We start from the raw sequence: 25485 nt of genomic DNA, 5'->3' as shown, positions 1-25485 counted from the left end.
ACAGTACCTAAGTTACAATTGAGACTATGGCTCTGTGATTGCCAGTAATGTCGGTCAGTCAGAACCTTTTTTTTTTTAGGACAAGAATATTCTGAAAGGCCGACGGTGGACATCCAGGTAGTTTTATTTTTTAGCTGCAACATGCAGGAAGCCTAAACATCATGCACATTCATTTTTTTACATTAGATTTCAACCTGCGTCATCTAGGAATTCACAGAACCATGGATACGTTTGCAACTTCCATGTTCTCACGGTGGAGGGGCACCTCAGTCTCAGGCTTGAGTTGTACATCTACTGCTTCACTTTGTGGCCCATCGTGATGTGAAAATTAAAAAAGAACATAGAACAAATGACAACAAGCACTTAAAAAAAATCTATCTGTATTTAATTCATGCATGGGGAATTCTCTTTTTCTTTTATTTATGAATGGGGTGGCCATCAACAGGCAAGAGACCTATGCTTACAACTCAGAATGAAGTCAAGTTTTTCATTTTCTCACTTTCTCTTAAACATACAAATAAGTTAAACCTGACACAATCAATATTCTTTTGATGTGGGTTGGTGAAAGGCTGCTGTACTAAAATTAGGATTACACACAACGATACACACTTTCTTTGGGTGAATAAATGAATTCTAAAAAGTCATTTGTGTCCAGTCTGAGACGAGCTTTGGCTTAACTGCAGTGTGTTTTTTTTTTTTGTTGCTCAGGAGTATAAGCGCAAGCAGCTGGAGGAGCAGCGTCAGTCGGAGCGGCTGCAGAGGCAGCTGCAGCAGGAGCACGCGTACCTGGTGTCTCTGCAGCAGCAGCAGCAGGACAAGAAGCCCCAGCTCTACCACTACAACAAGAACCTGGAGCCCAACAACAAACCCACATGGGCCCGGGAGGTAGCAACGTTACCTGAAGCATCACACAACACAGTCGAAGAATAGATAGATAGTTTTGTTTATTTGTTTATAGTGTCGTGGACAGTCCACATTAATCAACTGTCACAAAAAACTGTAAATGGGGCATGTTACCAAACATAGCTAATTTCCAGCTGTTGTCCCCGGCCAGATGATAATAGACACCCTTAAAATCACAATACATCATAGATAGATAGATAGATAGATACTTTATTGATCCCAATTTAGGAAATGATTTTGTTACAGAAGCAGACGTGTGTTCAGACATTAAAATGCAATACTTTAAATACTTTAAAAAGGGAAAAAGAGAACTAACAATTAAAAATAAAATGACAAATATTATATCAAATATACACAATATAAACAAAACAATATAAAATATTCTGGATCATTAAAATAAAAAGCATAATACTGCACACTGCCCTACATACTTCATTCACTGTCCTCCTTGTTTCAGGTGGAGGAGCGGAGTAAGCTCAACAGACAGGGCTCGCCCAAAATCTGCACCACCGTCTCCGACACTGCCATCCAGTCGCGCTCTGACTCCATCAGCCAGTTGGGAGTGGGTCTATCTGCCCAGACCCCCCCCATGCAGAGGCCTGTCGAACCCCAAGGGGGGCAGGGGAAGGTGGGTGCTTCCAAGTGTTTGAAATGTAGTTCCTTTAATCCCCCTAGAAAAGCAGCTGACGACAGAACAATCTTTTGAGATAAGATCAGTTTAGATAATTAGATAGATTAGACATTTATTGATCCCACTAGGGACATTCAGAGGGTTTAGCAGCTAAAGCAATGAGATTAAAACACATGATAGGACAGTTCAAACAAGGATACAAAATAAAGTGAGAGTATACAATAAACAGAAAATGGGTTGAATACTATTTTAGGATATTACTGATGTTTAAAAGGGTGGTATTAGAGTTTAAACAAACATCCTATCTGGTCAATTTCTTTATTACTATTTTAGTTTTTTTCTGTCGAACCCCAAGGGGGGCAGGGAAAGATAAGATGGACCTTTATTAATCCCCATGGTGAAATTCAGTAGTTTAACAGCAACAGGGAAAGGATGGAAAACAGGAAAGCACAGATTAATACAATCAAAGATCAAAATTAAAATAACTATGAAATAAGAAATGAATTAAACTGGTGGGTGCTTCCAAGTGTTTGAAATGTAGTTCCTTTAACCCCCTAGAGAAACAGCTCAAGATACAACTGCCTCTCCCTTCTGCCCCTGACTCTTTAGCTGCTTCATCTGTCTATGCTACCTTATTCATGCCTTCCTTTTTTACATTCCTTCCTTTTCCCCTCCACAAACCTGTGATCTCTTTTCTCCTTGGATACCTCCTGCGATCTCCTCTTGCTCCTCCTCCCTCCGCCCTGCTCCTCCTGTCCTCTTCAGTTCCAGATGGCTCACCTGGTTCCTCTGAAGCCCTACGCTGCCCCTGTCCCTCGCTCTCAGTCCCTCTGTGACCAGCCCACTAAGACCATGTCCGCATTCCCCACTCAGGACCCGTCCCTCACCCCCACGCCCCGCCCCATCCACTCTAGAGAGCTGGTGCGTCAAAACTCAGACCCCACTTCTGAAACTCCGGCCCCCCAGGGACTTCTTATCGGAGATGGACCCTGGATCCGCCTTCCTGATGTGGAACTCCCACCCAAGGTGAGTCTTGTGCACATGTGTCAAACTCGAGGCCAGGGGGCCAAATCAGGCCCTTGGTGGATTTAATTTCGGCCCGCAGAATAATTTCTAATTACTATTAGATCTGGCCTGCTGGTATATTGCACGCACACCTTCACTCAATCCTGAGGATCTCCTCAGCTCAGAGCCTGACCCCAAACATTGATGACCTTGCACCCAAGATGAGATGCCAAGTATCTGGCTTGAACTAGCATCACAGAGCAGCACACTGAGTTTACATGGATGTTTCCTTCTGCACTTTCTTTCTTGAGACAACAGGGCATGTTTGGTTTTTTCTTTGAGGGAAATAGTTTTGTTGAAGCTGTTGTTGGCCTATGGAAAAATGTAATCATAAGAAATGACTCGGGGGGGGGGGGGGAAAAGCTGCAGATAGAGCCATAAGAAATTAATGCAACTGATTATTTCATGTTTAATGTTGTTTTTATAGGCAATCATTTAAGCTTTGTTAGTTCCAGGTTTAATATGTGCAATAAGTTCATTTCAATAAGTTTTGCAATAAACATTGAACCAGTCCGGCCCTCGACTAGTACCCATTTTTTTATTTTGGCCCACTGTGTATTTGAGTTTGACACCCCTGATCTAGTGGCTGGCCATGACTGTAGACTTTTTGCACAATTTTTTATTAATATGCTGTATTGTTGGAGGAGCTCGGGTCAGAAGAATTTCATAGCCATTTCTACACTGTAGCTTTGTGCATATGACAATAAAACCTTTGAATCTTTGAAAATGACTCAGCAGTAGGTGAACAAATCAAAACATAACACTGGTTAGCATTTCTGTTTAACATTCTCCCTTATCTTCTAAATAATATTCTTGTTGGACAAAATGAAGTAAACTGACCATGAAAGTTGTCCGTTTTAAGAAATGTAAACCTCAATCTTTTGAGATAAGATAACATCTAAAATTCAGATGTTTTAGTAGCTTAAGCCATGAGATTGAAACACATAAGACAGTTCCAACAAGGATTAAAGGATACCAAATAAAAAGAAAGTGAGAATATACAATAAAAAGAAAATGGGTTGAAAACAATTTTAGTAAAACACCTGAACTGTTGAAACATCCACAATATTCATCTGGCTGCTACTTAAAAATTATTTATCTATTTACTAATATATCATATTTCAATGACTTGCATATACTGTAGACTCTTATTGCACTATTTCACTTTTTTAAACTATTTTTCTTCTTGTATTTACTATTTACTTGCACTATATTTTTTCTGTTTTGTGTTGCACTGTTGGAGAAGCCTGTGACACAAGATTTTCATCGACATAACTACACTGTAGCTATGTTCGTTTGACAAATAAAGAACCTTGAACTTGAACCTTGAACCTTGAATGATGTTTATTAAGGGTGGTATTAGGGTTAAAACAAACATCCTCTCTGGTTAATTATTTTAGTTTTTTTCGACCACATTTTAATGTACCTGCTGTTTCTTCCCTCAGATTCCTCAGAGGACAGCGTCCATCGCCACAGCGCTCAACACCAACCTGACCTCTGGCATCAGGCACCCAGTACGAGCCAGGTACTGCGGGAACTAGTTATCCAATATTTATTTTAATAAGTGCCTGTTAACACCTGAGCTCTGTTAAGTGCCTCGATAAACATTCATCTGTTTGTCATCTTGCAATCTACTTATTTATCTCAATAGTTATCACCGCAATAAACCGTATTTCATTTTGTCTTAATGTACAATATTTAATTTCACATTCTGTTCTTGTATATATCATATTATATTTACATGTATATAGACTTCTTGCACTATTTTTATTTTTTATTTTTATATTTTATTATATATGTTGCATTGTTGCAGGAGCTCAGGTCAGAAGAATTTAATTGCCATTTCTACACTGTAGCTAATGTGCATATGACAATTAAACCTTTGAATCTTAAAGGTCACCTATTATGCAAAATCCACTTTTTCATGTCTTTTCTACATCAACATGTGTCCCCTCTGTGGAAAGAGACTCTGAAAGTTTCAGGAACAAAGATTCTCTCTTTTTGTCCTGATCCATTTATATAAAAACCTGTCTGAAAATGAGCTGATCAGATTTTGACCACTTGATGATGTCATAACGATGTTTTGGCTTGTGTAACCATTAGCCAATCACCAACCAAGGTAACCCCCCCCCCCACCACCTTATCACCTGAATCTCCTCCTAGAGCACATTGTGTTCTTTTCAACCAAATCTCTCTCAGAGGGGCGTGGGGAGGGGCTCCTTATTTTCATCTAAAGTAACAGACAGAGAATCAGCACTTTGGAAACAGGGCTGAAACAGAGGGGATTATGGGATGCTACAATGATCTGTTTGAAGTGTTTTGGCTCTAAATGCCAGAGACATGTTTTGTATATATCTGAGACCTATTGACCTATTGATGGAAAAACAGTATAATAGGGGACCTTTAACTGGTGCTCGATAAGACTTCCGATAACTGATTTGTTTTCTCACAATAGCAATCCGGATCTGAGCCGCAATGATCGCTGGGAGAGAGGAGACAGTATGAGCATCATCTCCAATCTGCCCCAGACCGGCTCTCTGGAGAGGCATCGCATCCACAGTGAGTCCCTGCCTCCCCCATGCTATTCCTCCGCAGATTATCTGTCTTATTTCAGAGTTATAACTACACTCTACAACATTGTTCATTTCAGGCTCCTCCAAAATGGATTCTCCCATGCTGTCCCATGATAGTCGTCACAAGCCGGGGGAGTCTCGCACCTCCTCCCGCCCCGGGCGCCCTGCTGTGAGTTGTTCTTTTAAAACAGACATTTTATTGGCCGTTTCTCCAGTATCCCCTACTTAAACTACAATACTTCAGGGTGCATGCAACACGTAGTAGGGTTGTGCAGTGATGACGTATTTCTGTAGGCCGACCCGGAAGTTAGCTTCACAAAGGTTTCCACATCGGATTTCAGTTTATTGCAGAAAATAACGTTTCTGGCCAACAAATGTTTATGATACTTTTTGTTCAGCAGGATAATCTCCACACGTTACCACCACTTTGTGATTTTGAAAACGTAAATGCAATCCGTAATAAGGAAAAAGCTAAAGGCAATAAACCAACTACACAACGATCACATGACTTCACGACAGCACCGCTAAGCTAAAAGTGGACTAAACTTTGCCGTTAAGTCCACCTTTAGCTTAGCGGTGGTGTCATGCCGGCGTGTTTTGCTGTTTTGTGGGCAGTTTACATGACACATAGAAGCTTCGGACATTCACCTTCACACGTGGGTGAGGAGCTCGACGCTCGTGAACTGTCAGCAGGAGGACGGGGGGAGCCTCGCTGTCAGTGCAACTTACATGATGCCGAATTTAAATAATTGGTTTAAACGGCATAATAAGGACGATCGTCCGTTCTGTGATTCTCCAGAACACACATGGCCAGTCCACCCCTTTGTAGCATATTAATTTGATGAGAGATGAGCAGATCGCCACTGGGCTTTCAACTAAAGACACAGCGTGGTGAAACGATCAGCCCTGCACCACGGAGGAAAGTGGAAGAAAGTCGCCTGGAGTTAAAGAGAGCAAGGCTGCGTTTCGTGCATGGCTTCCTTCTGCAGGTAACGGGGAGACGCGCTCTGGCGGCGGTCTCGTTCAGGATTCGAAAATAACATTTTAATATTTTGCACACTTATTCCACTTATTCCTAGTGTGCCACTGCGTTAGATCAACATTAAACATTTAATAAGCTCGTGTTAACCACAGACCTTATTTTAGGCTTCTAACCACAAACCATTGACTTCGAGAAGAGGGAAGCGGAAGTTCTTAAATGCTGACTAATTTCTGGGTTTTAGGATTCATCACTGCACCTCTTAATGTTGTATAATCAAAAAACAAGAACTAATTGACTGTACATAACCTTAGTCGTTTTCAAACACCTGTTCTATACATTGACAGAGTTTACTAACCCAAGGTTTTCTCCTCGTATATCCTTAACACTTTTTCCTGAGCTTCACACAATTGCTGTTCATGTTTCTCCTCTTCTCAAATCCCTGTTTGTTGACTCAATTGTGCAGAGTTACAAGAGAGCTATAGGGGAGGTTAGTATTCATGTCTTTGTGTGTTACGCAACGCTAAGTGTTCATGCATGAGTTTGCACCTGCATTATTTGGATGCAAGTGATTGTATAGAATGAATTGCATGCTGTACATTGTTGTTGTTTATTGGGTACATCATGTGGTGTCTTTGAATTAAATTCCACTCTATAAATAAAGTCATTTGTAATGTGTTTACTTACATCATACCCTCAACACAGGCCTTCTAACCACGCCTGAAAATCATCCCAAAATGTCACTTCAGTTGTGTTTGGATTGGATTATTTTAGCATGGCACACGTGAATGTCTACTGTCTTTGATGGATGTTTCAAACTGTTTTGAAAGCATTTGTAAAGTAAATGGTGGTGTATGTGTGTGCAGGATCATGGCCTGTTTGCCAAGGAGCGCGCTGAGGAGCAGCCGAGGCCTCCGGTGAAAGCCAACGACTACTCGTCCTCCTCGGAGAGCAGCGAGAGCAGCGAGGAGAGCGAGAGCGGCGAGGGGCCCGAGGAGGAAGAGAGCCCCACAGATCGGTAACTGTTAGAAAAATATCACTCGTCACCAGCTTCAATATCAGGATACATGTATTTATTATCCTTGCAAGAATGGAAGTCGTCATCACATACAGAGCATCAACTAGTTCCTTCACATGCTGATATACAAGAGAGGGAGTTGCACAGTCACAAGATGGAGGAATACCAGTTCTTGTCGGTAATCATAAATCGTTTCATGTACAAAACACTGAGTTTTTTTCTCAAAATGTTGGCTTTTTTTGGAAAATCTCAAAATTCTGACTTTTTCTCGAAATCTCTAAATTCTGTCTTTTTTGCAAAATTCTGTATTTTTTCGCAAAATTCTGACTGTATCTCAAAATCCTAATCCATAACCCTTTTTCTCAAAATTCTCTAAAAATCTCAAAATTCTGACTTTTTCTCAAAATTCTGACTTTTTCTCAAAATCTCTAAATTCTGTCTTTTTCTCAAAATCCTGACTTTTTACTCAAAATCTCAAACAGTGTCCTTCACATGCTGATATACAAGAGAGGGAGTTACACAGTCACAAGATGGAGGGACATAAAGCAGTATTCAATGTTTACTTCAGATTAGCTCCACGTCAGAAATGATCATGCTTGTCATATGTCTATCTCCATAGAGGCTGAATCATCATGTTAATCACATAGCTATCATATGCCTCAAACAGTCCTGATGCTCTTCTAGGTAATCATACATCCTGTCATGTACACAGCTACAGTTGGGATACCTTTGTTATCATGTGGACTCTGATATTGGAAGAGTACATTCAGTATTTTCCCCACAGTAACACTCACCCATACAGATGCTAACAAGTCAGGGAGCCAAATAATTCTACGTGTCATCCTTACTACTTTTACTCTCTACGATGTCCGGTGCCTTGCTCAAGGGCACCACGGCAGGTGTTGTATGGAAAGTGCTATATAAATAAAGCTTTATTATTATCCTTGACTTGTGTTGGTCTCTTGATGTCAGTCACAGGGATGGAGACACTGATTCAGTGAACACCATGGTGGTTCACGAGGACGAAGGGGAGCAGGCTGGAGGCTACGGGGATCAGACCATGCTGGTGCAGAGGGTGAGTCATCGAGGACGTGATGGTGCTTTAAATGCATTGTGACTTGTTGGTAAATCAACACACAATTTGTCAAAGAGTATCACAAAGCTCCAAGGCACAGGCACTGGGTCTGTTGTTGTTGTGGGTTTTTTTATACACATTGACGAGCCATTTTCCATGCACCCTTGATAAGCTGCTAAAACACAACATGCAGAAAAAGCTCAGCAATGTTTTACAGAAAAGCACTTTCTGTTATTTCACTGCTTTGCCCCAACGCTCAAAAAGCACTTGATTATAAACTGAATTTAGAAGGGGAAGAGAGTTGACTACTAAACTAAGGGATAATGAACATGATATATAATATAAAAAGAAAAATATTGGTGCATGGATGCTTACAGGATCATCCTAAAGTAGACAATATACACCTTTTCTAGTAACTGTATGAATAATGTTAAATTTGTTTTTTTATTTTGGGTTATGTCAGCCTGTGTTACGTGGGCATACATCGTTTGAGATTGTTGGCGAGACAGAGATGTGATTCAGAGACAGACAGTGGCTCATGCTGAGTTGAATGTGTGAAATGTCACCTTCACTGAAGAGAAATTGTTTTGCTTGTTAATGCATTTTATTATGCAATTAGCGTCAAATATGTGTGCCAAGCTACAATGACCTCACTGAATGTCAGAGAAAGATATTGAGCTATTAATTAGCCTGGTATTATAAATAAAACACAAATGTGACCCGCTCCATCTAAATCAGTCGGAAGTCGCAACGGCTCATTTCAAAATAAACGTGGATTTGTGTAAAAAAATAGTTTTTCGGGTGTTTTGTTTGATTTGAAACAAACAAAGTCTTGGCTTTCAGAATATGAAACTTTTATTTCCAAAATCACACGATAAATACATGTTTGAAACTTGTAAAGGGAAGATGACAGCTCTCACTCGCCACTCTGCTCTTCCGCAGCGCTGCTTCCCCTCCCTCCGGCTGAAATTATGAATGCAAGGCCTATAGTAATCATAGATAACACGGCAGGGTCCGTTACAGTTTGTTTTCATCTGATTTCAAATAAACAAAGTCTTGGCTTTTAGAATATTAAACTTGTTTCGGCAAATTCAGATGATAAATACAGCTTTGAAGCTTGTAACGGCATAATTACAAGCGGAGAACGGAGTAACTTGACGTCACAGCAGGCATAACAACAGCCGGTGTTTCTCGTGAGTGTTTTCCCCGGGAAACAAACACAATACACACAAATGCAAAATTACACAAACACACACACACACACACACACACACACACACACACGTATACCACACACACTCACTCGCTTCCCCCAGACCAGTAATCCAAACGAGAATATCTTCCCTCCGTAGTACTTTGATCATTTGCTAATAATCAATCAGATCGATGGATTCCAGAGAAGAGGAAACTTTGAAGGCCTTTTTCTCAAAATGATAACTCGGTGACAGTCATTATATAATGTGACATATTTTGCTTAAAGGGGACCAATCATGCAAAATGCACTTTGGTACGTCTTTTATACATGAATATGTGTCCCCGGTGTTCCAGGGAACTCACCAAGTGTCAGAAAACACAACCCTCTCTATTTTCCTCCATACCCAAATCTCTAAAAAAGGGGCTGCAACGGATCTGATAAAAACTGATCTAGATTTGAACACTGTCCTGACGTCAGGACGGTGGCGCTACGGCTATTGGGCCAACTCTCCACCTATCAGGAGGAGACAACCACGGCATTGCCGTTCGAAAGCGCTGGAGACGCTGTAGTACATATGCCAGGCCAGTAGATGGTGCTGTTCTCACTGAATCTGCCCTTGCAAAAACAGAGCTAGAAATTGTCAAATTGAGCGAAATGAGGCATGGCTAAAATGCATGATCTGTTTGGTATTTTGAAAAAAAAAAAAGTATAAATATGCCTTATATAGGTATGGTCCTACACTATATTATTATAATATAGCATGATAGGTCCACTTTAATATTTGGAGTACAACAACAATCCTGATATCATTAGAAAGCTATGAATCTCCTCTTTCCTACAGTGTATACAACTCAAAATGTGTCTTCGGGTCAATGCGACTGATTTCGATGGAGCAGGTCACAAATGATCTGGATATTTTTTGATTACTTTCCCACATACTGTGAATGTTGTTTATATTTTTAGAGCAAGTCCTCTCACACGTTCTAATGACGGCACAGACATTCAATCAATCTTCAATCAAAGTTTATTTATATAGCCCAATATCACAAACTTTACATTTGTCTCAAGGGACTTCAGAGTTTGTACAGAATATGAATATGAATACGACACCCTCTGTGCTTGGACCCTCACACTGGACAAGGAAAATCTCCCAAAGAAACCCCACAGCTAATGGGGAAACATACTTTTAAATACATTTAAAAACAGTCAGTCAGGGTTTTTGTTAATCTACCCTAGGTAAAATACTGACGAGGGATAAGTACCTCATATAACCCCATTTCACGACATCCAAACTATTTGATATGTTTGAAAGCGTAGAGCGTTTTAAAAGTGTTTTAGATTCTCGGTTCTATCCAAGTGTTGTATTTTATGGTCAAACCAAAAATGGCATTTCATTGGCTGCTTGTAAATAACAAAACCCCATTTATAACATACAAAGAGACACAATAAATAACATGAAGTTTCTAAAGCAAGTTTGGTCACGACTTCACTTCTTGTGTTTACTTTGGTCTGCTAACCACATGGGTCATATTCTGGTTATTGGAGCAGCAGATTAGCCTAGATTCAAGTCTCACAGTAACAATATAATAATGTCTGTGTGTGTGTGTGTGTGTGTGTGGTTTTTTCACCTGAAAGACCCCAGAGAAGCGGAGTCATAACGGATACACTAACTTGCCAGATGTGGTGCAGCCCTCCCACTCGCCCACTGATTCTGCCTCTCACTCCTCCCCTGGGAAGGACTCTGTTTATGATGTAAGTGTTTCTGAGGCTAAATATATCAAACCTAAATTCCTTGTTTATTGGTATGAGATCCCTCTCTGCAGTGTTCCTTTGCACTCTTCTATCTATCTCCCTTTTATCGTTTATTCACTAGTACTTAGTTAGTCTACTTCAGTGTTTTTTAACTTACCCTTTATATGTGTATGTTGTGTACTCTATTGATATATATCTTTCTATCTTTAAAATGTATATATTCACTTTTTTCTAATGTTTTATTCATGTACAATGTCTTTTTACATGCTACTGTTACAAAATAAAATCCCAATTTGCTGAACAGAATAAGAAAAAACATAACGGTGAAATGAAAATAAGTCAAACCTATTTACAAAAACACCACAGAAAGAGTTTTATCACAATTCAATCAACCATGAACAATGATCCGAGGCAAATTAAACTCATGAAAATCAGTTCAGCTTGTTTTTAGACTTTCATCAAACACATGGCTGTTAAAACTGCTGTTTCAATGCCAAGGAAAATATGTTTTTTCACATTTTATCTGACAATCTCCTCTATATGAATGTTGATGTAACGTTCTGCTCCGACAGTATCAGTCCAGAGGTTTGGTGAAAGCATCTGGAAAGTCCTCCTTCACCACCTTTGTGGATCTAGGCATGTACCAGAGTCCAGGGGGTCCCGGGGACAACATGTCTCTCACTGGTGAGTCAGAAGCTGTTCACACTCCAATCTACTCTGACTTTCTTTAACATTGAACAAGGAAATGACCGCTGATTGCAAACAATCCACTACCTTAAGCTTTGACAGTAATTGTTGTTAACTTAGGAACATTTAATATAGCTGTTTTTTCTTCAAGACTTAAAGGTGGGGTAGGTAATTCACTTCAGAAACACTTTTTGTTATATTCCATGGAATGCTCTTAACATCCCGATAGCAATGAATAAATTAAATGCTTTGACAATAAATACATACAAATATTTCATCTGTGGAAGCCGTAATACTGTAAAAAGCACGACCAACCATCTGAGCCGGCCCGGCTAAAATAACTGGATGGCCTACCTGCCTGTCAGCCTTCCATCTGTGCACAAACTTATCTCGTGCCCTCATTGGTCATGTGCGCGTTCGTGTGTGTTGGAGGAGGGGCTCTGTAAGGAAGGGGCAGATTTTTTTCAGTTGTTTACTTTCGAATTCCAGCGCACTCGAGCTGGTTTCTCAAATTTACCTACCCTACCTTTTAAGATTAGTTCCTATTACAACATATTTATTTAAAAAAAAAAAAAAGTAGCATGTTAATCAGCATCCCTGTTTAAAAAGGATAAACGTTCGAGTCTCTAAAAATATATGATTTGCAAAACTGTGCTTTTAATATAATGTGACTCCAAATAAATACAAAATAATAAAAAGGCTAAATGGGAGACGTGTGTCCAGTTCCCAGGTTTCTCTTCCTTAAATAATCTGGTTCTCTTGCCCCCCCCCCCCCCTGTCTAGGCTCCAGGTTTGAGCAGCTGAAGATGGAGGTGAGGAAAGGATCCATGGTGAACGTCAATCCCACCAACACGCGCCCCCCCAATGACACGCCTGAGATCCGCAAGTACAAGAAGAGGTTCAACTCTGAGATCCTGTGTGCCGCGCTGTGGGGTGAGAACACATTCCACACCCGTTATTAATCCCACAAATTCAGTTTTTCCACTGTGTTATGAAGAAGCTGTCAGGGTGCCTTGCTCAAGCACACCCTGCAATGTCCCTGAGGTTAGATAGATAGATACTTTATTGATCCCAAGTTGGTGAAATTATTCTGTTACAGCAGCAATATGTTCAGGCATTCAAATATTTGAAAGGTAGAATGAAGTGTAAACACTTCAGCTCAAAGAATACACAATATAAAAATGTTCTGGTTGAATTACAATGTTCTCTAAAGAAACAGCAGCAGAAATGTAGACATGACATATATAACATATATACCTAGGATACTCTATAAATAGTATGTTAATTGGCACCTCCACACTCTGCCAGTAGTCCGATCGGGACTACTGGCGACGTCTCAGTTCCCGAGCCAAGTCCCTACAGACCACCAATGAGATTAAACACCAAGCATCTGATCCATTATTTAAAAGATGTTTAAATAATAATATGTGTGTGTGTGTCTCCAGGAGTGAACCTGCTGGTGGGCACAGAGAACGGTCTGAAGCTGCTGGACCGCAGCGGGCAGGGGAAGGTTTACCCCCTCATCAACTCCCGCAGGTTCCAGCAGATGGACGTCCTGGAGGGCCTCAACCTGCTCATCACTATCTCAGGTCAATACAGCTCCTCACCAGGCTGAGCCCTTTTTTTTTTGTGAGGGTAAAATGACATTACATTCAAGATTTCATGACACCTAGAAATTAATTGTCAACACAATTTGACTTAAATTAGATAGTACCAATTAATACTTCATCCCAACTCATTTTTTCGTCACCAGGCTGATCCCAATGCAGCTGCTGAACTTTAGGAATAAGACTTCCCTTAATGGGATGCCGAATTGTTCCAATGCCTTCAGAGGGATTACTTGCTTTAACTTTGCTCCTGAAGGTCACAAGAAAGCAGTTTTTATGTCTGAGTAAGGGCCTGAAAGTTTTGACAAAAGCTTATATCACAACAATTTTTGAGAACTCAAGCAAAATGACATCCAAAAATGAGAAAATAGTTTTATAATTTACTGTGTTAATGATTTTAATGATAATTTGAGGTGATTTCTGATGCTTTTGTTAGATATATACACATAACATCTTGACAATTAATCAGTATTATGTTAAGAAAGAAGCAGAAATATGCAGTGTTCATGTTTTCACACACAAAAAGTAAGTTTGCAAGTGACTGTAAAGTAGTAAAGATTAAAGTTGGATCCTGCTCTACTACCAGAACCGACAGACATGACCTTGTTCACATTAAATACATTTTAGTTTTAAGACTCCCTGATCTTCTGTTTGTCGTCTGCAAAGTTTGACTTATTGCTGATAATAGTATTGATGTTCCTCTGGCTCTTTGAAGGCAAGAAAAACAAGGTGCGTGTTTACTACCTGGCCTGGCTGAGGAACAAGATCCTGCACAACGACCCCGAGGTGGAGAAGAAGCAGGGCTGGACCACGGTGGGGGAGATGGAGGGCTGCGTGCACTACAAAGTGGGTGAGTGACGGACCACCATTGTTTTATGACTGCGGTCTATTCCGCTCTGGAGAAATTCTCCATAAATGCATTTGGCACGGTGAATTATTGATTACGAGTGTCTGATGTCAGATGGCCTTGTGGTTGTTCTATCCAGTGAAATACGAGAGGATAAAGTTCCTGGTGATTGCTTTGAAGAATGCCGTGGAAGTGTATGCTTGGGCGCCCAAACCTTATCACAAATTCATGGCCTTCAAGGTAAGTCTCCTCTTTCCCATGAGCCCAGATTAGCTGCGCACGATCAGCCAACCAGAAGAGCATTTAAAAAGGACACATGATGCTCAGTTTCAGGCTCATATCAGTATGTAGTGTCTCTCCTGTGACATGTCTCCATGCTTTAATGTTCAAAAAGCTTTTTATTTTTCTCATACTGCCTGTGCTGCAGCACCTCTTTTCACCCTCTGTCTAAAACCAGAGCCCAGTCTGCTCTGATTGGTTAGCTGGCTGGCTCTGTTGCCATTGATCATAAGCTTAGAGATCTCCCACCCCTTAGCCTATCACAAGTAGAAGTGTGAGTGCTACATAGTGATGTCACAAAGGTGTCCAGGAATTTGGATTCAAGCCGTTGCGGACCATTTACATGCAAAAAAAAACGTATATAAAAAAAACCCAAAAAGCATAATCAGGCCACTTTAAGTTGATTATCCTCTCGCTTTCTGCTCCCAGTCTTTTGCAGATCTGCCACACCGGCCTGTCCTCGTTGACCTGACCGTGGAGGAAGGTCAGCGGTTGAAGGTCATCTACGGTTCGTGTGCTGGCTTCCATGCCATCGACGTGGACTCCGGAAACAACTATGACATTTATATCCCCGTTCATGTACGTTGCACAGCTTTCAGACAGCAGTGTTTTCTTTGTTTTAGGATGTGAAAGGAGCTCACCCCTCTTGTTTTCCTCCCAAACAGATCCAGAGTCAGGTGTTGCCGCACGCCATCGTGTTCCTGCCCAGCTCAGACGGCATGGAGATGCTGCTGTGCTACGAAGACGAGGGCGTCTACGTCAACACCTACGGACGAATCATCAAGGACGTGGTCCTGCAGTGGGGCGAGATGCCCACATCTGTTGGTGCGGCACAAAGTCTAAAAACACACTCACATGGACACAAAAGGGGATGTTTAAACTCTACAAATTGCTCTGTTTGCCTTAAGCTGATTCTTTATTCTGCCTTGCAGCTCACATCTGCTCCAACCAGATCATGGGATGGGGAGAGAAGGCCATTGAGATCCGATCTGTGGAGACCGGCCACCTGGACGGGGTGTTCATGCACAAAAGAGCTCAGAGGCTGAAGTTCCTCTGTGAGAGAAACGACAAGGTACGATCGTGTGGGACAGTGAGGTCACAAAGGGATGGGACAGTAACATGTATTTGCAGAATGCCATTATAATAAACTCTCAAGGAATAAATATAACATGGTGAATTTCCATTATCAGTTTAATCATAAAAGTCCTGACATAAGTGGCTGGAAAAGGTCACACATACATGACTTAAAAATCCCATATCGTCCGAAAGCTAATCACTTGGCGTCTGAGTTTTATAACATGCATGTAACGGTGTCTCTGTTGCGTTCTCCAGGTGTTCTTCGCCTCGGTGCGGTCCGGCGGCAGCAGCCAGGTGTACTTCATGACGTTGAACAGAAACTGCATCATGAACTGGTGAAGGATCAGCTGCTCGGTCAGTGTGTCGACCAGCAGGGGGTCGAGAGGAAGTGATCACAAGCGCATGAATACACACATGCGAGAAAAAAAACTCCCGTTTATCTACAGCTCTCTCATACACTCATGTTTCAAATACACACACACACACACACGCACTCACTCTCTTAGACAAACACACACATACAATATTTCATTCCATTCCCCCCTGATGACACTAGCTTCAAATGTTAATACCACTTATTGTTTTGTACTGTAAATATTCCGGTCTTGATTTACTTTAATTGGTGGTTTTCAGTCGTATCTATTTAGTTCCTCTACTTGTGAAGTGTGTGACATTCCTTAAAGGTTCGACAGTACGTTCTGAAGAAGGCATTATTTATCAAATCCTGTATGTTTAAATGAAGCTGTAAATAGGTAGCACCTTACACTTAGATCTGAATCATTTGCAGGCCTTTTATTTAGCCTCAGTGTGTTGCTACCCAACAAATGGACGTGAAATAATTCAATGCTGGAAATCTGCAGTGGCTTGAGGCAATTTCAGGGTTAGGCTTAATGGAAGGATTTAATACACACACTATTACAAATGTACATTAAAGTCGAGACAAAGTAGCTAGTTGAAGTATTTGTAGTTTCCGTATCATAACCTGAAGTCTGGCTTCCACTAACTTTGCCTGAATGATAATGCAACTCTTAATCACAGCAAGTAAGCCTTGAAAGATTTAAAAAGCAAAATAGATTTCAGTTTAAAAACTAATAAAGGATTAAAAAAAACAATCAGAAGTCTCATAAATGTGCAGTACTCTGACTCCGTAATGTGAAATCTCCTGCTTTGCCTTTTCCTCCCCGAAGGTGAAGCCTTCATTATTTGACTCATCAGACTTTTCTGTCTCCATAGATTTACAAAAAATACAACAAAAAAAACGTTATTTATATGTAGTGATAATGTATTGGTATTAGCCTACTGATCTTCTTAATTTGACTGTAATTATATTGCCATTATATTGCAATATATGCTATTCTGTGGCGTTTCTGTTTGGAGAGGGGTGTTTAAGAGCGGTAGGGAGTGACGGGATATTTGTCAGGAAAGTAGGACATGTAGAAACGTGGTAAGACAGTGATTAATGGAGATCATTTTCCTACCGCAGTGATCTACTCTTCTGTATTATATTTCAGTTCTTAGTGTGGATCTCTTTGTGAAGGGGTTGCAGTAGAAGCGCTCTTCGTGTGGTACAGTTCGTTATTCGTCTTAGGCCAGTGGAAAGATTACATGTAGGGTGACTCTGCAATACCACGGAGGACTGCTGGAACACATGAGACTTAATATATATATATATACACTCTGCCAAAGTTCACAGCATAATCTGCAATGGGGCGATGGATCGAAGCCAAAGGGATTAGAGCTTATATGGGGATTTTAGGAGAAACATCTCGAACCAATGTTCCTTTCTGTACATCCAAAACGAATATTCTGGTGTTCCGAAAGTCTTTACTCAAGTAATCTAGTAGTTTTCCATTTGTTTAACGCTCTGCTCTCATACAGCAGACTTTACGGTAAAGGTGTGAGGCAGCGCTATCGGGAAGTAGCTTGGCTTTTGTTTGTTCTGTCAGCAGAGGGTAGGTCAACACATGAATCAAGATCGTTCTGTAGTGATTCACGGTGTTTCAACACTTCCACAGCACTTTGCTTTCAACAGGTGGACTTTTCTTCAATCCCATCATGTCTCTCGTCAGCATGGAGTTGGAGAAATGTCTACAAATTAGAGTTTATAAATACAAGCTGACAAACGCAACTGTACTTTTCTTCTGGAAGGTTTTGGGTTATATCGAAACGAGTCTTGGCTAGTGATCAGTGGGAAAGAAGATATATTTAATAGTGGCACAAAGAAAGTTTGCAGAGGAAGTTTAAGCAAAGATTATATAAATAGATGTTCAATTTTATGGTGGATAGATTATAAAAACAAACTGTATATGGGCATGGAAAGCACTTTCACTTCTGTAAACATACATTTATAAATATATCTCCAACAGGTTCTTGGTGTGCATGTAAGCCATTGAAATAGAGTATGTAGTACTGTATCAAAGTTGTTTTCCCAAAAGTGTTTTTATTCTTGAATATCTGTTGCGTGCCATGACTTATATTTCAAAATGTCACCACTACAATCCACCGGGAGCTCTGGCACTCGTGCTTTTTATGGTACAAAGACATCATCACTTTTTATCAATCTGCCATGTTTACAGTCAAAGCAGTGCCTTGGAGTTGGGAAGAAGAGATGTTTAAGGATGGGTTATGAGCCCCCGCCCCACTTGTCTCTTACTTGAAATCCCATGAAGAAGAGGCACAGCTATATTTGCTCCTTCAATATGATTTATGTCATGTGCCATTTAAGTGCACTTAGGTCAAATCCAGAATATCCTGCTGATGTTCTTGAGTTGCTTTTTGGCACCTTGTATATTACCTAAAAAAAAAAAACAACAGAAAGTGGCAATAACAAATATTTAACACATGTCAAATTAATCCAGTGTAACGGATATACTCACAGTGGGAGCCCGCCTAGTAAAAAGCCATACGTGTGTTGTGTGAAGTCAACTCAGATCGATTCAGCCCTGTGAGTGACGTCTGCTCAGAAAACGAGTCGAGATGTTGATCGTGTGATCTTGGTAGTGGGGAAAGTATCTTGATTATATTCTGAGAAGCCTATTTTATAAGATATGTAAATTAGTCTATATTGAGAAATCAAAGTGAATGTACATCTATGAGACAGATTTGTATTTATATGAAAATGTGTACCGCTCTATTAATCAAAGCACAATGTATTTTACGGCAGAGAGATCAAAGCTAGAATTAGGTGTTTTCTTTATTCCTAATTCATCTTCTATTAGTAGTTCTAGTGAATCGAGTAGACAGCTGTGTGTGCGTAGGCTGTCAGTAACTGCAGCGTGTCTGTTCACTTATATAGACGTATACAAATACTGTCTGCTGTCTTCTCCCTCCCAGCTGTGATCCAGACACTTGGGGGGACGTACAGATCGGTTCAGGATCTGGCCTCTGGTGTAATTTGCCTTTGTGAGGTTGACAGGATGCTAAAATGCTCAGGCTGTGATGTGAGGGGCGCGACGTCCCTTGGCGGGAGGCGATTGGCTCTTGGTTTTGGTATTGTATAAAAATCGGAAGCAATTGGCACGTGAGGATTGCATCGATCAATTAGTGACAATTACAGACTAAAGACAATTACAGTAGGATTTCTTGACTATGTTAATTGTGTGTGTTTTGTCACCAGGTATGAAAGATCTTAAAGGGTAACTCCAATGATTTTGCACATCAATATGTTAGCGCATCTTGTGGAGTCAAACAGCATATTGAAATTGAAATTGATATTATTGTTATTTTCTGGCTCATCAGAAAAGTCCTACATTTGTCCCAGAGCATGGGGAAGTTTCAGCCAAGATCTTTCCCTCTGTCTCATCTTTTCAACACTTTACCTCTAAAAGGCACTCTGGAACAAAAAATACAAAGTGTTTATTGCACAGAGCAAACAGGAGTGTAATAGTCTCAGTGTAGTGGAGTGGATTGGCAGCCAATAATACCCCAAAAGATAAATGAAACATTATGAAGTATATTTACAACAATACAACACATGTGAAGTCTGATAAATCACCTCAACTGATCAGTCAGTTGTTTAGGGCTGAAGTGTTATGCTTGAAAATGTGAAAACTGTCGGGGGGGTTGAGTGGGAAAGACTTGATCTGCCCAGACCAGGATATCCCATCAAAATAATGGCAGTGGTGTTGCATTGTGGGGAATGTAGTCACCATATTTTCACCAACATTTATGTGTAAAATCAGTGCAGTTATCCGTAAAAAAAATTCTCATGTTGCATTATGTCATATGTACTTAACTGCACAAGCTTTGCGAAATCATAATTTGACTTGATGAAAACAGAAATGATCTCAATACAAGCACTTGCTCAAACTACAGTGGTTAAATCATCTAGTCAAATGTAAATGAATATACGTTTAGTTATTGGTTGAGATAATTGAGTCTGAATTTAATTGCAAATATAACACTTGCTGTCTTATTGTGCTGCACATTGGTTGCAGTTTGAAAGACAGAAGAGTAGTTTGTGGTTGTGGATTCCCCTAAAAGCACCTTAAGGTGTAAAAGTGCTATTTCATTTTGTGCCAAGAGCCATTAAAAGACCCTCACAAGTCTTTAGTTTGAGTGTCATTGAAGCACGACCTGATGTAACGTGGCTTCACTGTAGGTGTACAACATCCTCTTTAGGGGGCAGATAATGACATTTCTTTTAAATAAGCAATACAAGCATTTGAACAAATCAAACAAAATGGCTGTCCATCTCAGTGTGGCCTACAGGAAGTGGTTCTTCAGTGGCCTTTGGCGGACTGAATGTAGGCTGGTTTGTGTGTTGCTCGTTATCTGTACTTTACTTTTCTCAAACAATTGCTTATCTCTGCTGGGATGCTTTTTCTTCTCATGCTATAATGAAATCCAAGAAACTGCCTTTACAAACTACAGATAGATGATGGCTAATATTCTGATGAGGCACTCTTCCCTATATTTCTAATCAATCAGGTGTGAATGGATTAGGAGGCGGATCAAACTTTGGGAGCTCTCAAACGATCTTTAGACAGAACTACAATACTTATCATTCTTTTCAAAATCCTTTCTCTTTTTTTTTTAAGACGATAAACATCTTAGCAATGTTTTAGTGTGTGTGCGCGCGTCTGTGTTACTTGTGAGAGGTTAACTCCAGATTGTATTTCATAGACTGATAAACTTTAAAACTTTCAAAAGATTGTGTTGAATGAATTCATGTCTTAATACAGAACTGTTTGAAAAATAAAATACCTTAATCTCATCAGTCTTGGTTTCCTTTCTTTGCACTATGACAAATGTTCATTACATGTCTGACTTTAACTACATTTCTTTGAATAATTATTGATATTGTGGAGGCTCATATTGACTCTCCAAAATAAAAGGCCCTGCACAAGAGATTTCCTGTATTGATAACAGTTTGTTTTTTTAAAGGTAATTGTTCTTTGACCTTTAGATAAAATGAGAGAAAAGGAAATGTCAATAAAGCAGAATAATTAAATGACTGTTCCGAGTTTACCATTGGTGTTCAGCAGAGGTGGGAGAAGTCACTCTAACAAGTGACATGTAATGAAATGTAATCTTGTACTTGAATAAAAGTAGAAGTACCAGAGTGTACAGTAGGAATACTCTGTTACAGTAAAAGTCCTGCATTCAAAATGTTACTCAAGTAAAAAAAGTATTGGCATCAAAATATAATTAGAGTACCAAAAGTAAAAGTAGTCATTGTGCAGATTGGTCCATTTCAGAATAATATATATGATATGTTTTATAATGATTGATCATTAAAGTGTTATCAAAGCTGGTAAAGGTGCAGCTAGTTTGAATGTAAAACTGTAAAGCATTAACCCATCACTGTACCCTGTATGCAAGGGCTGGTCTGCCTTCACTAACTGCACGGAGGCTCAGTCACTGGTACATTTTTATATATAAAGCCATGTTAGGGAAACTTCCATCCTACATCTGCTCCCTGATCTCACGGCGAATTGTAAGTGGCTACTGCCTGAGATCGCATGCTGTGGTTTTATTAAATGTGCCAACTGCTAGGACTGTCTTAGGGAAGATAGCATTTAGATGCGCAGCTCCACTGTCCTGGAATAGTCTGCAATTAAAATGGAAACTGAGCAATCTGGTGCCACTCAATGTTTTTAAAGCTCGGTTGGATGCTACTCAATCGGAAGCTGTTGGTACCTGTGCATGTGGATAGTTATGTAAATTGTAATCCCTGTAATGCTAATGTATGATGTCCTTTTGTTGTTCTGTTTATGTTTTTAATGTTTCATGTGGAACCTACTTGAGCAGGTCTCCCTTGAAAAAGAGGTCAATGATCTCAATGGGATACAACCTGGATAAATAAAGGTTTGAAATGAAATGAAATGAATTACTTTGTATACTGCAGGGTAGCTTGTGAATTTACTCGTGGAACTAAAGTCTGATTTAACACTTTATTCATCCAGATCTGTAAAGTAGGTATTAAATACATGTAGTGGAGTAAAAGTTCAAAGTAGCATAACATGGATATACTCAAGTAAAGTACAAATACCTCAAAATTGTACTTAAGTACAGTACTACAGTAAATGTACTTGGTCATACCTCCACTGTATGATTCTATCCCACATTAGTCCCCCTACTTGAACCTATGACTGTTACATTTTAATATTAAAATGTATTCAACTATCATGAAATTGATCGGGAAAGGCTCATCAGAAAGCTCTAAGGGACTTCACTAAAACACAAATATAGTCAAATATATAGATTTTTAATTAGCAGAAGGGGTATTTGTAAGTAAGTTGAATCTCTGTCCTGATTATTGCAGCCCTGTATAACTTAAGCACTGAAATGCTTTGCAACCAAAATGCCACAGCTATATGTGTCTTTGTGGAAAAGGTTAAATGTATGTAGGACACAAGCCCATATGTAGGTGCTGTCTTCCTTGATCTCTGGAAGGCTTTTGACACTGTTGACCACCAAGTGCTCCTTACAAAGCTAACGTATTTCAATTTTTCGGCAGTTTCGTTACATTGGTTTAAGTCTTACTTATCGAACAGAAAACAGTGTGTTTCGGTCAACGGTGCCAAATCCCCCTACCTTGTCAACCCTGTTGGGGTTCCACAAGGTTCCATTCTTGGACCGTTACTTTTTCACTGTACATTAATGACTTGCCGAATGTATGTCCTGAGTTGAATGTGCAAATGTATGCCGATGATGCGGTCATCTTTGTACATGGGAAAAACACTGAAATGATCTCATCTTGTCTCTCTAATGCTTTGGACAAGGTTCAACACTGGCTGAACAACATTTGCTTACAGTTAAATGTAAAAAAAACAGTATGCATGATGTTCAGTAAACGTCAACGACCAGTCAAAATCGAAGGATCCAACGTGTTTTTAAACGGAGCAGAATTAGAACTAGTCTCCCACTTCAAGTATCTTGGAGTCATACTGGACTCGAACTTGACTTTTAAGAAACATATTAAGAAAGTATCCAATACTATTGGATATATGCAAAATGTTAAACAAATTAGACCTTTCTTAACTGTCAATGCTGCAAAGTCATACCTCCACTGTATGATTATATCCCACATTGAATACTGTTTTACAAACTGGTCGTTTGCTTGTGCCACAAACCTGAAACCAATAGAACAGCTGTACAAGAGAGCTATCAAGGTGTTTGACAGAAAGCCAAATTCATACCACCACTGTACCATCCTTGATAAACACAATTTTAAGTCTTTTAAAAGTATGTGTTTTATTTATAAATGTTTACATGGACTGCCCCCCCTCCCTCCCTTAGGGGAATTCATCCACAAAAAACACACTGGACGCTGCACTAGGTCAGAAACCAGAGGAGACTGAAGTCCACCGTAGACGGACCACTTTTGGACAAAATGTTCTTTCCATTAAAGGCAGCTCATTGTGGAATAGCCTCCCAACTGAGACACGGGATTGTTTCACTCTCAATAGCTTTAAAGGTCAACTCAAAGAATGGTTGAGAAACAAACAGACGTGCAATCACCGCTAAATGCACTTCAACACAGGGGTAACTCCTCTTGCACTTTAGGTAGCTCTTTTATCTCCTCTTTATATGTGGTAGCTGCTACATTGCACTGCCTTGTGGTAAATGCTTGTATGCTGCTCATGGTCTTTCTGCATATCATGTATTTCTGTTTGCCATATCAATATTATGTTCATAAATGTTGTATGTGACGGGACTACGGATGGAAACTAGCTCAAAGCTCAAATCCGGCTCATTTACATTTAAAAGCATTATTTTGTTTAAAATGTTCATTAATGTGCACTGTCCCGGTTCAAATAAACGATTAAATTAAAAAAATAGTTACTTCCCAACTCTGGTGTTTAGTGCCTTTAATACAATAGTAATGAAATGAGAAATGTCCGCTAGTGTTGAACCACATGATGGTGCTAAAATCACTGGATGTGTATCATTTACTTTATGTGCACTTTGCTTTGAAGACAGTGAATATGTCCACTTACTTTTACATAAATGAATAGCCTCAAAGTTAAGGTACATGTTATTGTTTTCTTTTTCGATGTAAAACAGTCTATGGTTTTATCCTGTTTGTGAAGCTGAGGAGACGAGGCAGCTGCTGCGCCCCCTGGCGGCTGGAGGTACAAACACTTGAATCTGCACATCGTGTATGAGACACTTCAATCAGAAGGTAAGAAAAACACAAAGTGAATTATGAATTGTATTATTATCAATACACAAAACTGCAGCCAGTCCGGACTAAATATGTCCCCTAATCTAAACATCCTGAATCTGACCACATGACAGACGTCTAAAAATGCCAATCCTGTTTTTACCTGTCACAATCTGAGCAGTGGAGACCACACACACACACACACACATCATTTACACACACTTTTATGTACATTACATTGATATTATTTTTATTACAATAATTTTGATTTGTTTAATGATATCCATCAGTTATGTTCAGCTTCCTTCCTTGTTTTTAATTACATAATATTGTGATTATTGTTGTACCACCTTGTATGTGCTTTGGCAACACTGGGTTTTTGATATGGTCATGCCAATAAAGCTTCATTGGATTTGAATGATCCTTACCCAAACTATTAGTCTGATAAACAGTGATTAATGATTTGGCAAAAACCATCAGTGTGACCTTACCATGTTGTCTTTCTGCAATAGAAACCGAAATATGTGTTTGTGTTTTCTTGCCTTTTTTACTTGCATTATAAACCAAGTAGTATACATCAACACCCAAATCTTATTACCTAAAGCTTTTTTTTTTTAAATGTAGGAATTGATGGTCAATAGAATTAATTTAAATCAAATTAAACCTAATAATATAATTTATAAAAGGCAAAACTTTCATCATTTTTCAAAATGTACCACAGATGACCACAGATCTTTTGAATTTGAATTAAACATTAAACAACCCGTGACCAGTATTTCAAATAACATAATATGGAACCATCCATGTTTTGTTTTTTGCGGCAATTGGATGAAATAACACCTTAAAAACATGAAGAAACTGGTCACATTTGAGTAAAACAGGAAGGTTAATAGGATATTTTTTAATTAATTTAACGACAACATTTCAAATGATCCCTCTTTTCCATAATATCAAAAGAAATGGTGTTATTGTAAAATAAGAATAACTAACTACAATTGACAAAATTGACCTATGCTGTAAAATTACCAATTGTATAGTTTCTAAAAAGCGTGGGAACCTTTCAGGTCAATGTGTGCGTTGCAAATCCAGTACCAGTCATGTGTAGTCATATCAAATGGCCAAACTGTACCTCTTTACATCGAGTTCATCACTTCCACAGTGTGTGAATAAAGAAAACCACGATAAC

General features: G+C 39.6%; 1 protein-coding gene across 5 annotated transcripts in view; it reads left to right on the top strand.

The window, feature by feature from the left end:
• Positions 1-20903, top strand: part of mink1 (misshapen-like kinase 1) — a 44036-nt gene extending 23133 nt beyond the window's left edge. For 4 of the 5 annotated variants that reach the window (XM_034140168.1, XM_034140165.1, XM_034140167.1 and 1 more), the window contains 18 exons: positions 709-885; positions 1361-1531; positions 2300-2560; positions 4045-4124; positions 5055-5158; positions 5250-5341; positions 7018-7169; positions 8142-8244; positions 11075-11191; positions 11764-11875; positions 12662-12811; positions 13324-13467; positions 14201-14335; positions 14472-14572; positions 15041-15190; positions 15277-15436; positions 15544-15683; positions 15944-20903. In XM_034140168.1, the coding sequence (XP_033996059.1) occupies positions 709-885; positions 1361-1531; positions 2300-2560; positions 4045-4124; positions 5055-5158; positions 5250-5341; positions 7018-7169; positions 8142-8244; positions 11075-11191; positions 11764-11875; positions 12662-12811; positions 13324-13467; positions 14201-14335; positions 14472-14572; positions 15041-15190; positions 15277-15436; positions 15544-15683; positions 15944-16027 (2433 nt within the window). In that variant the 3' untranslated portion in view covers positions 16028-20903. The remainder of the gene's footprint in view (positions 1-708; positions 886-1360; positions 1532-2299; positions 2561-4044; positions 4125-5054; positions 5159-5249; positions 5342-7017; positions 7170-8141; positions 8245-11074; positions 11192-11763; positions 11876-12661; positions 12812-13323; positions 13468-14200; positions 14336-14471; positions 14573-15040; positions 15191-15276; positions 15437-15543; positions 15684-15943) is intronic. The other variant, XM_034140169.1, reaches the window with a different exon arrangement.
• Positions 20904-25485: the final 4582 nt, after the last annotated feature.

The sequence above is a fragment of the Trematomus bernacchii genome, unplaced genomic scaffold, assembly GCF_902827165.1.
Source record: "Trematomus bernacchii unplaced genomic scaffold, fTreBer1.1, whole genome shotgun sequence".
Lineage (NCBI taxonomy): Eukaryota > Metazoa > Chordata > Actinopteri > Perciformes > Nototheniidae > Trematomus > Trematomus bernacchii.
Note: the sequence above shows the minus strand (reverse complement) of the source record. Positions and strands in the feature narration are given on the sequence as shown.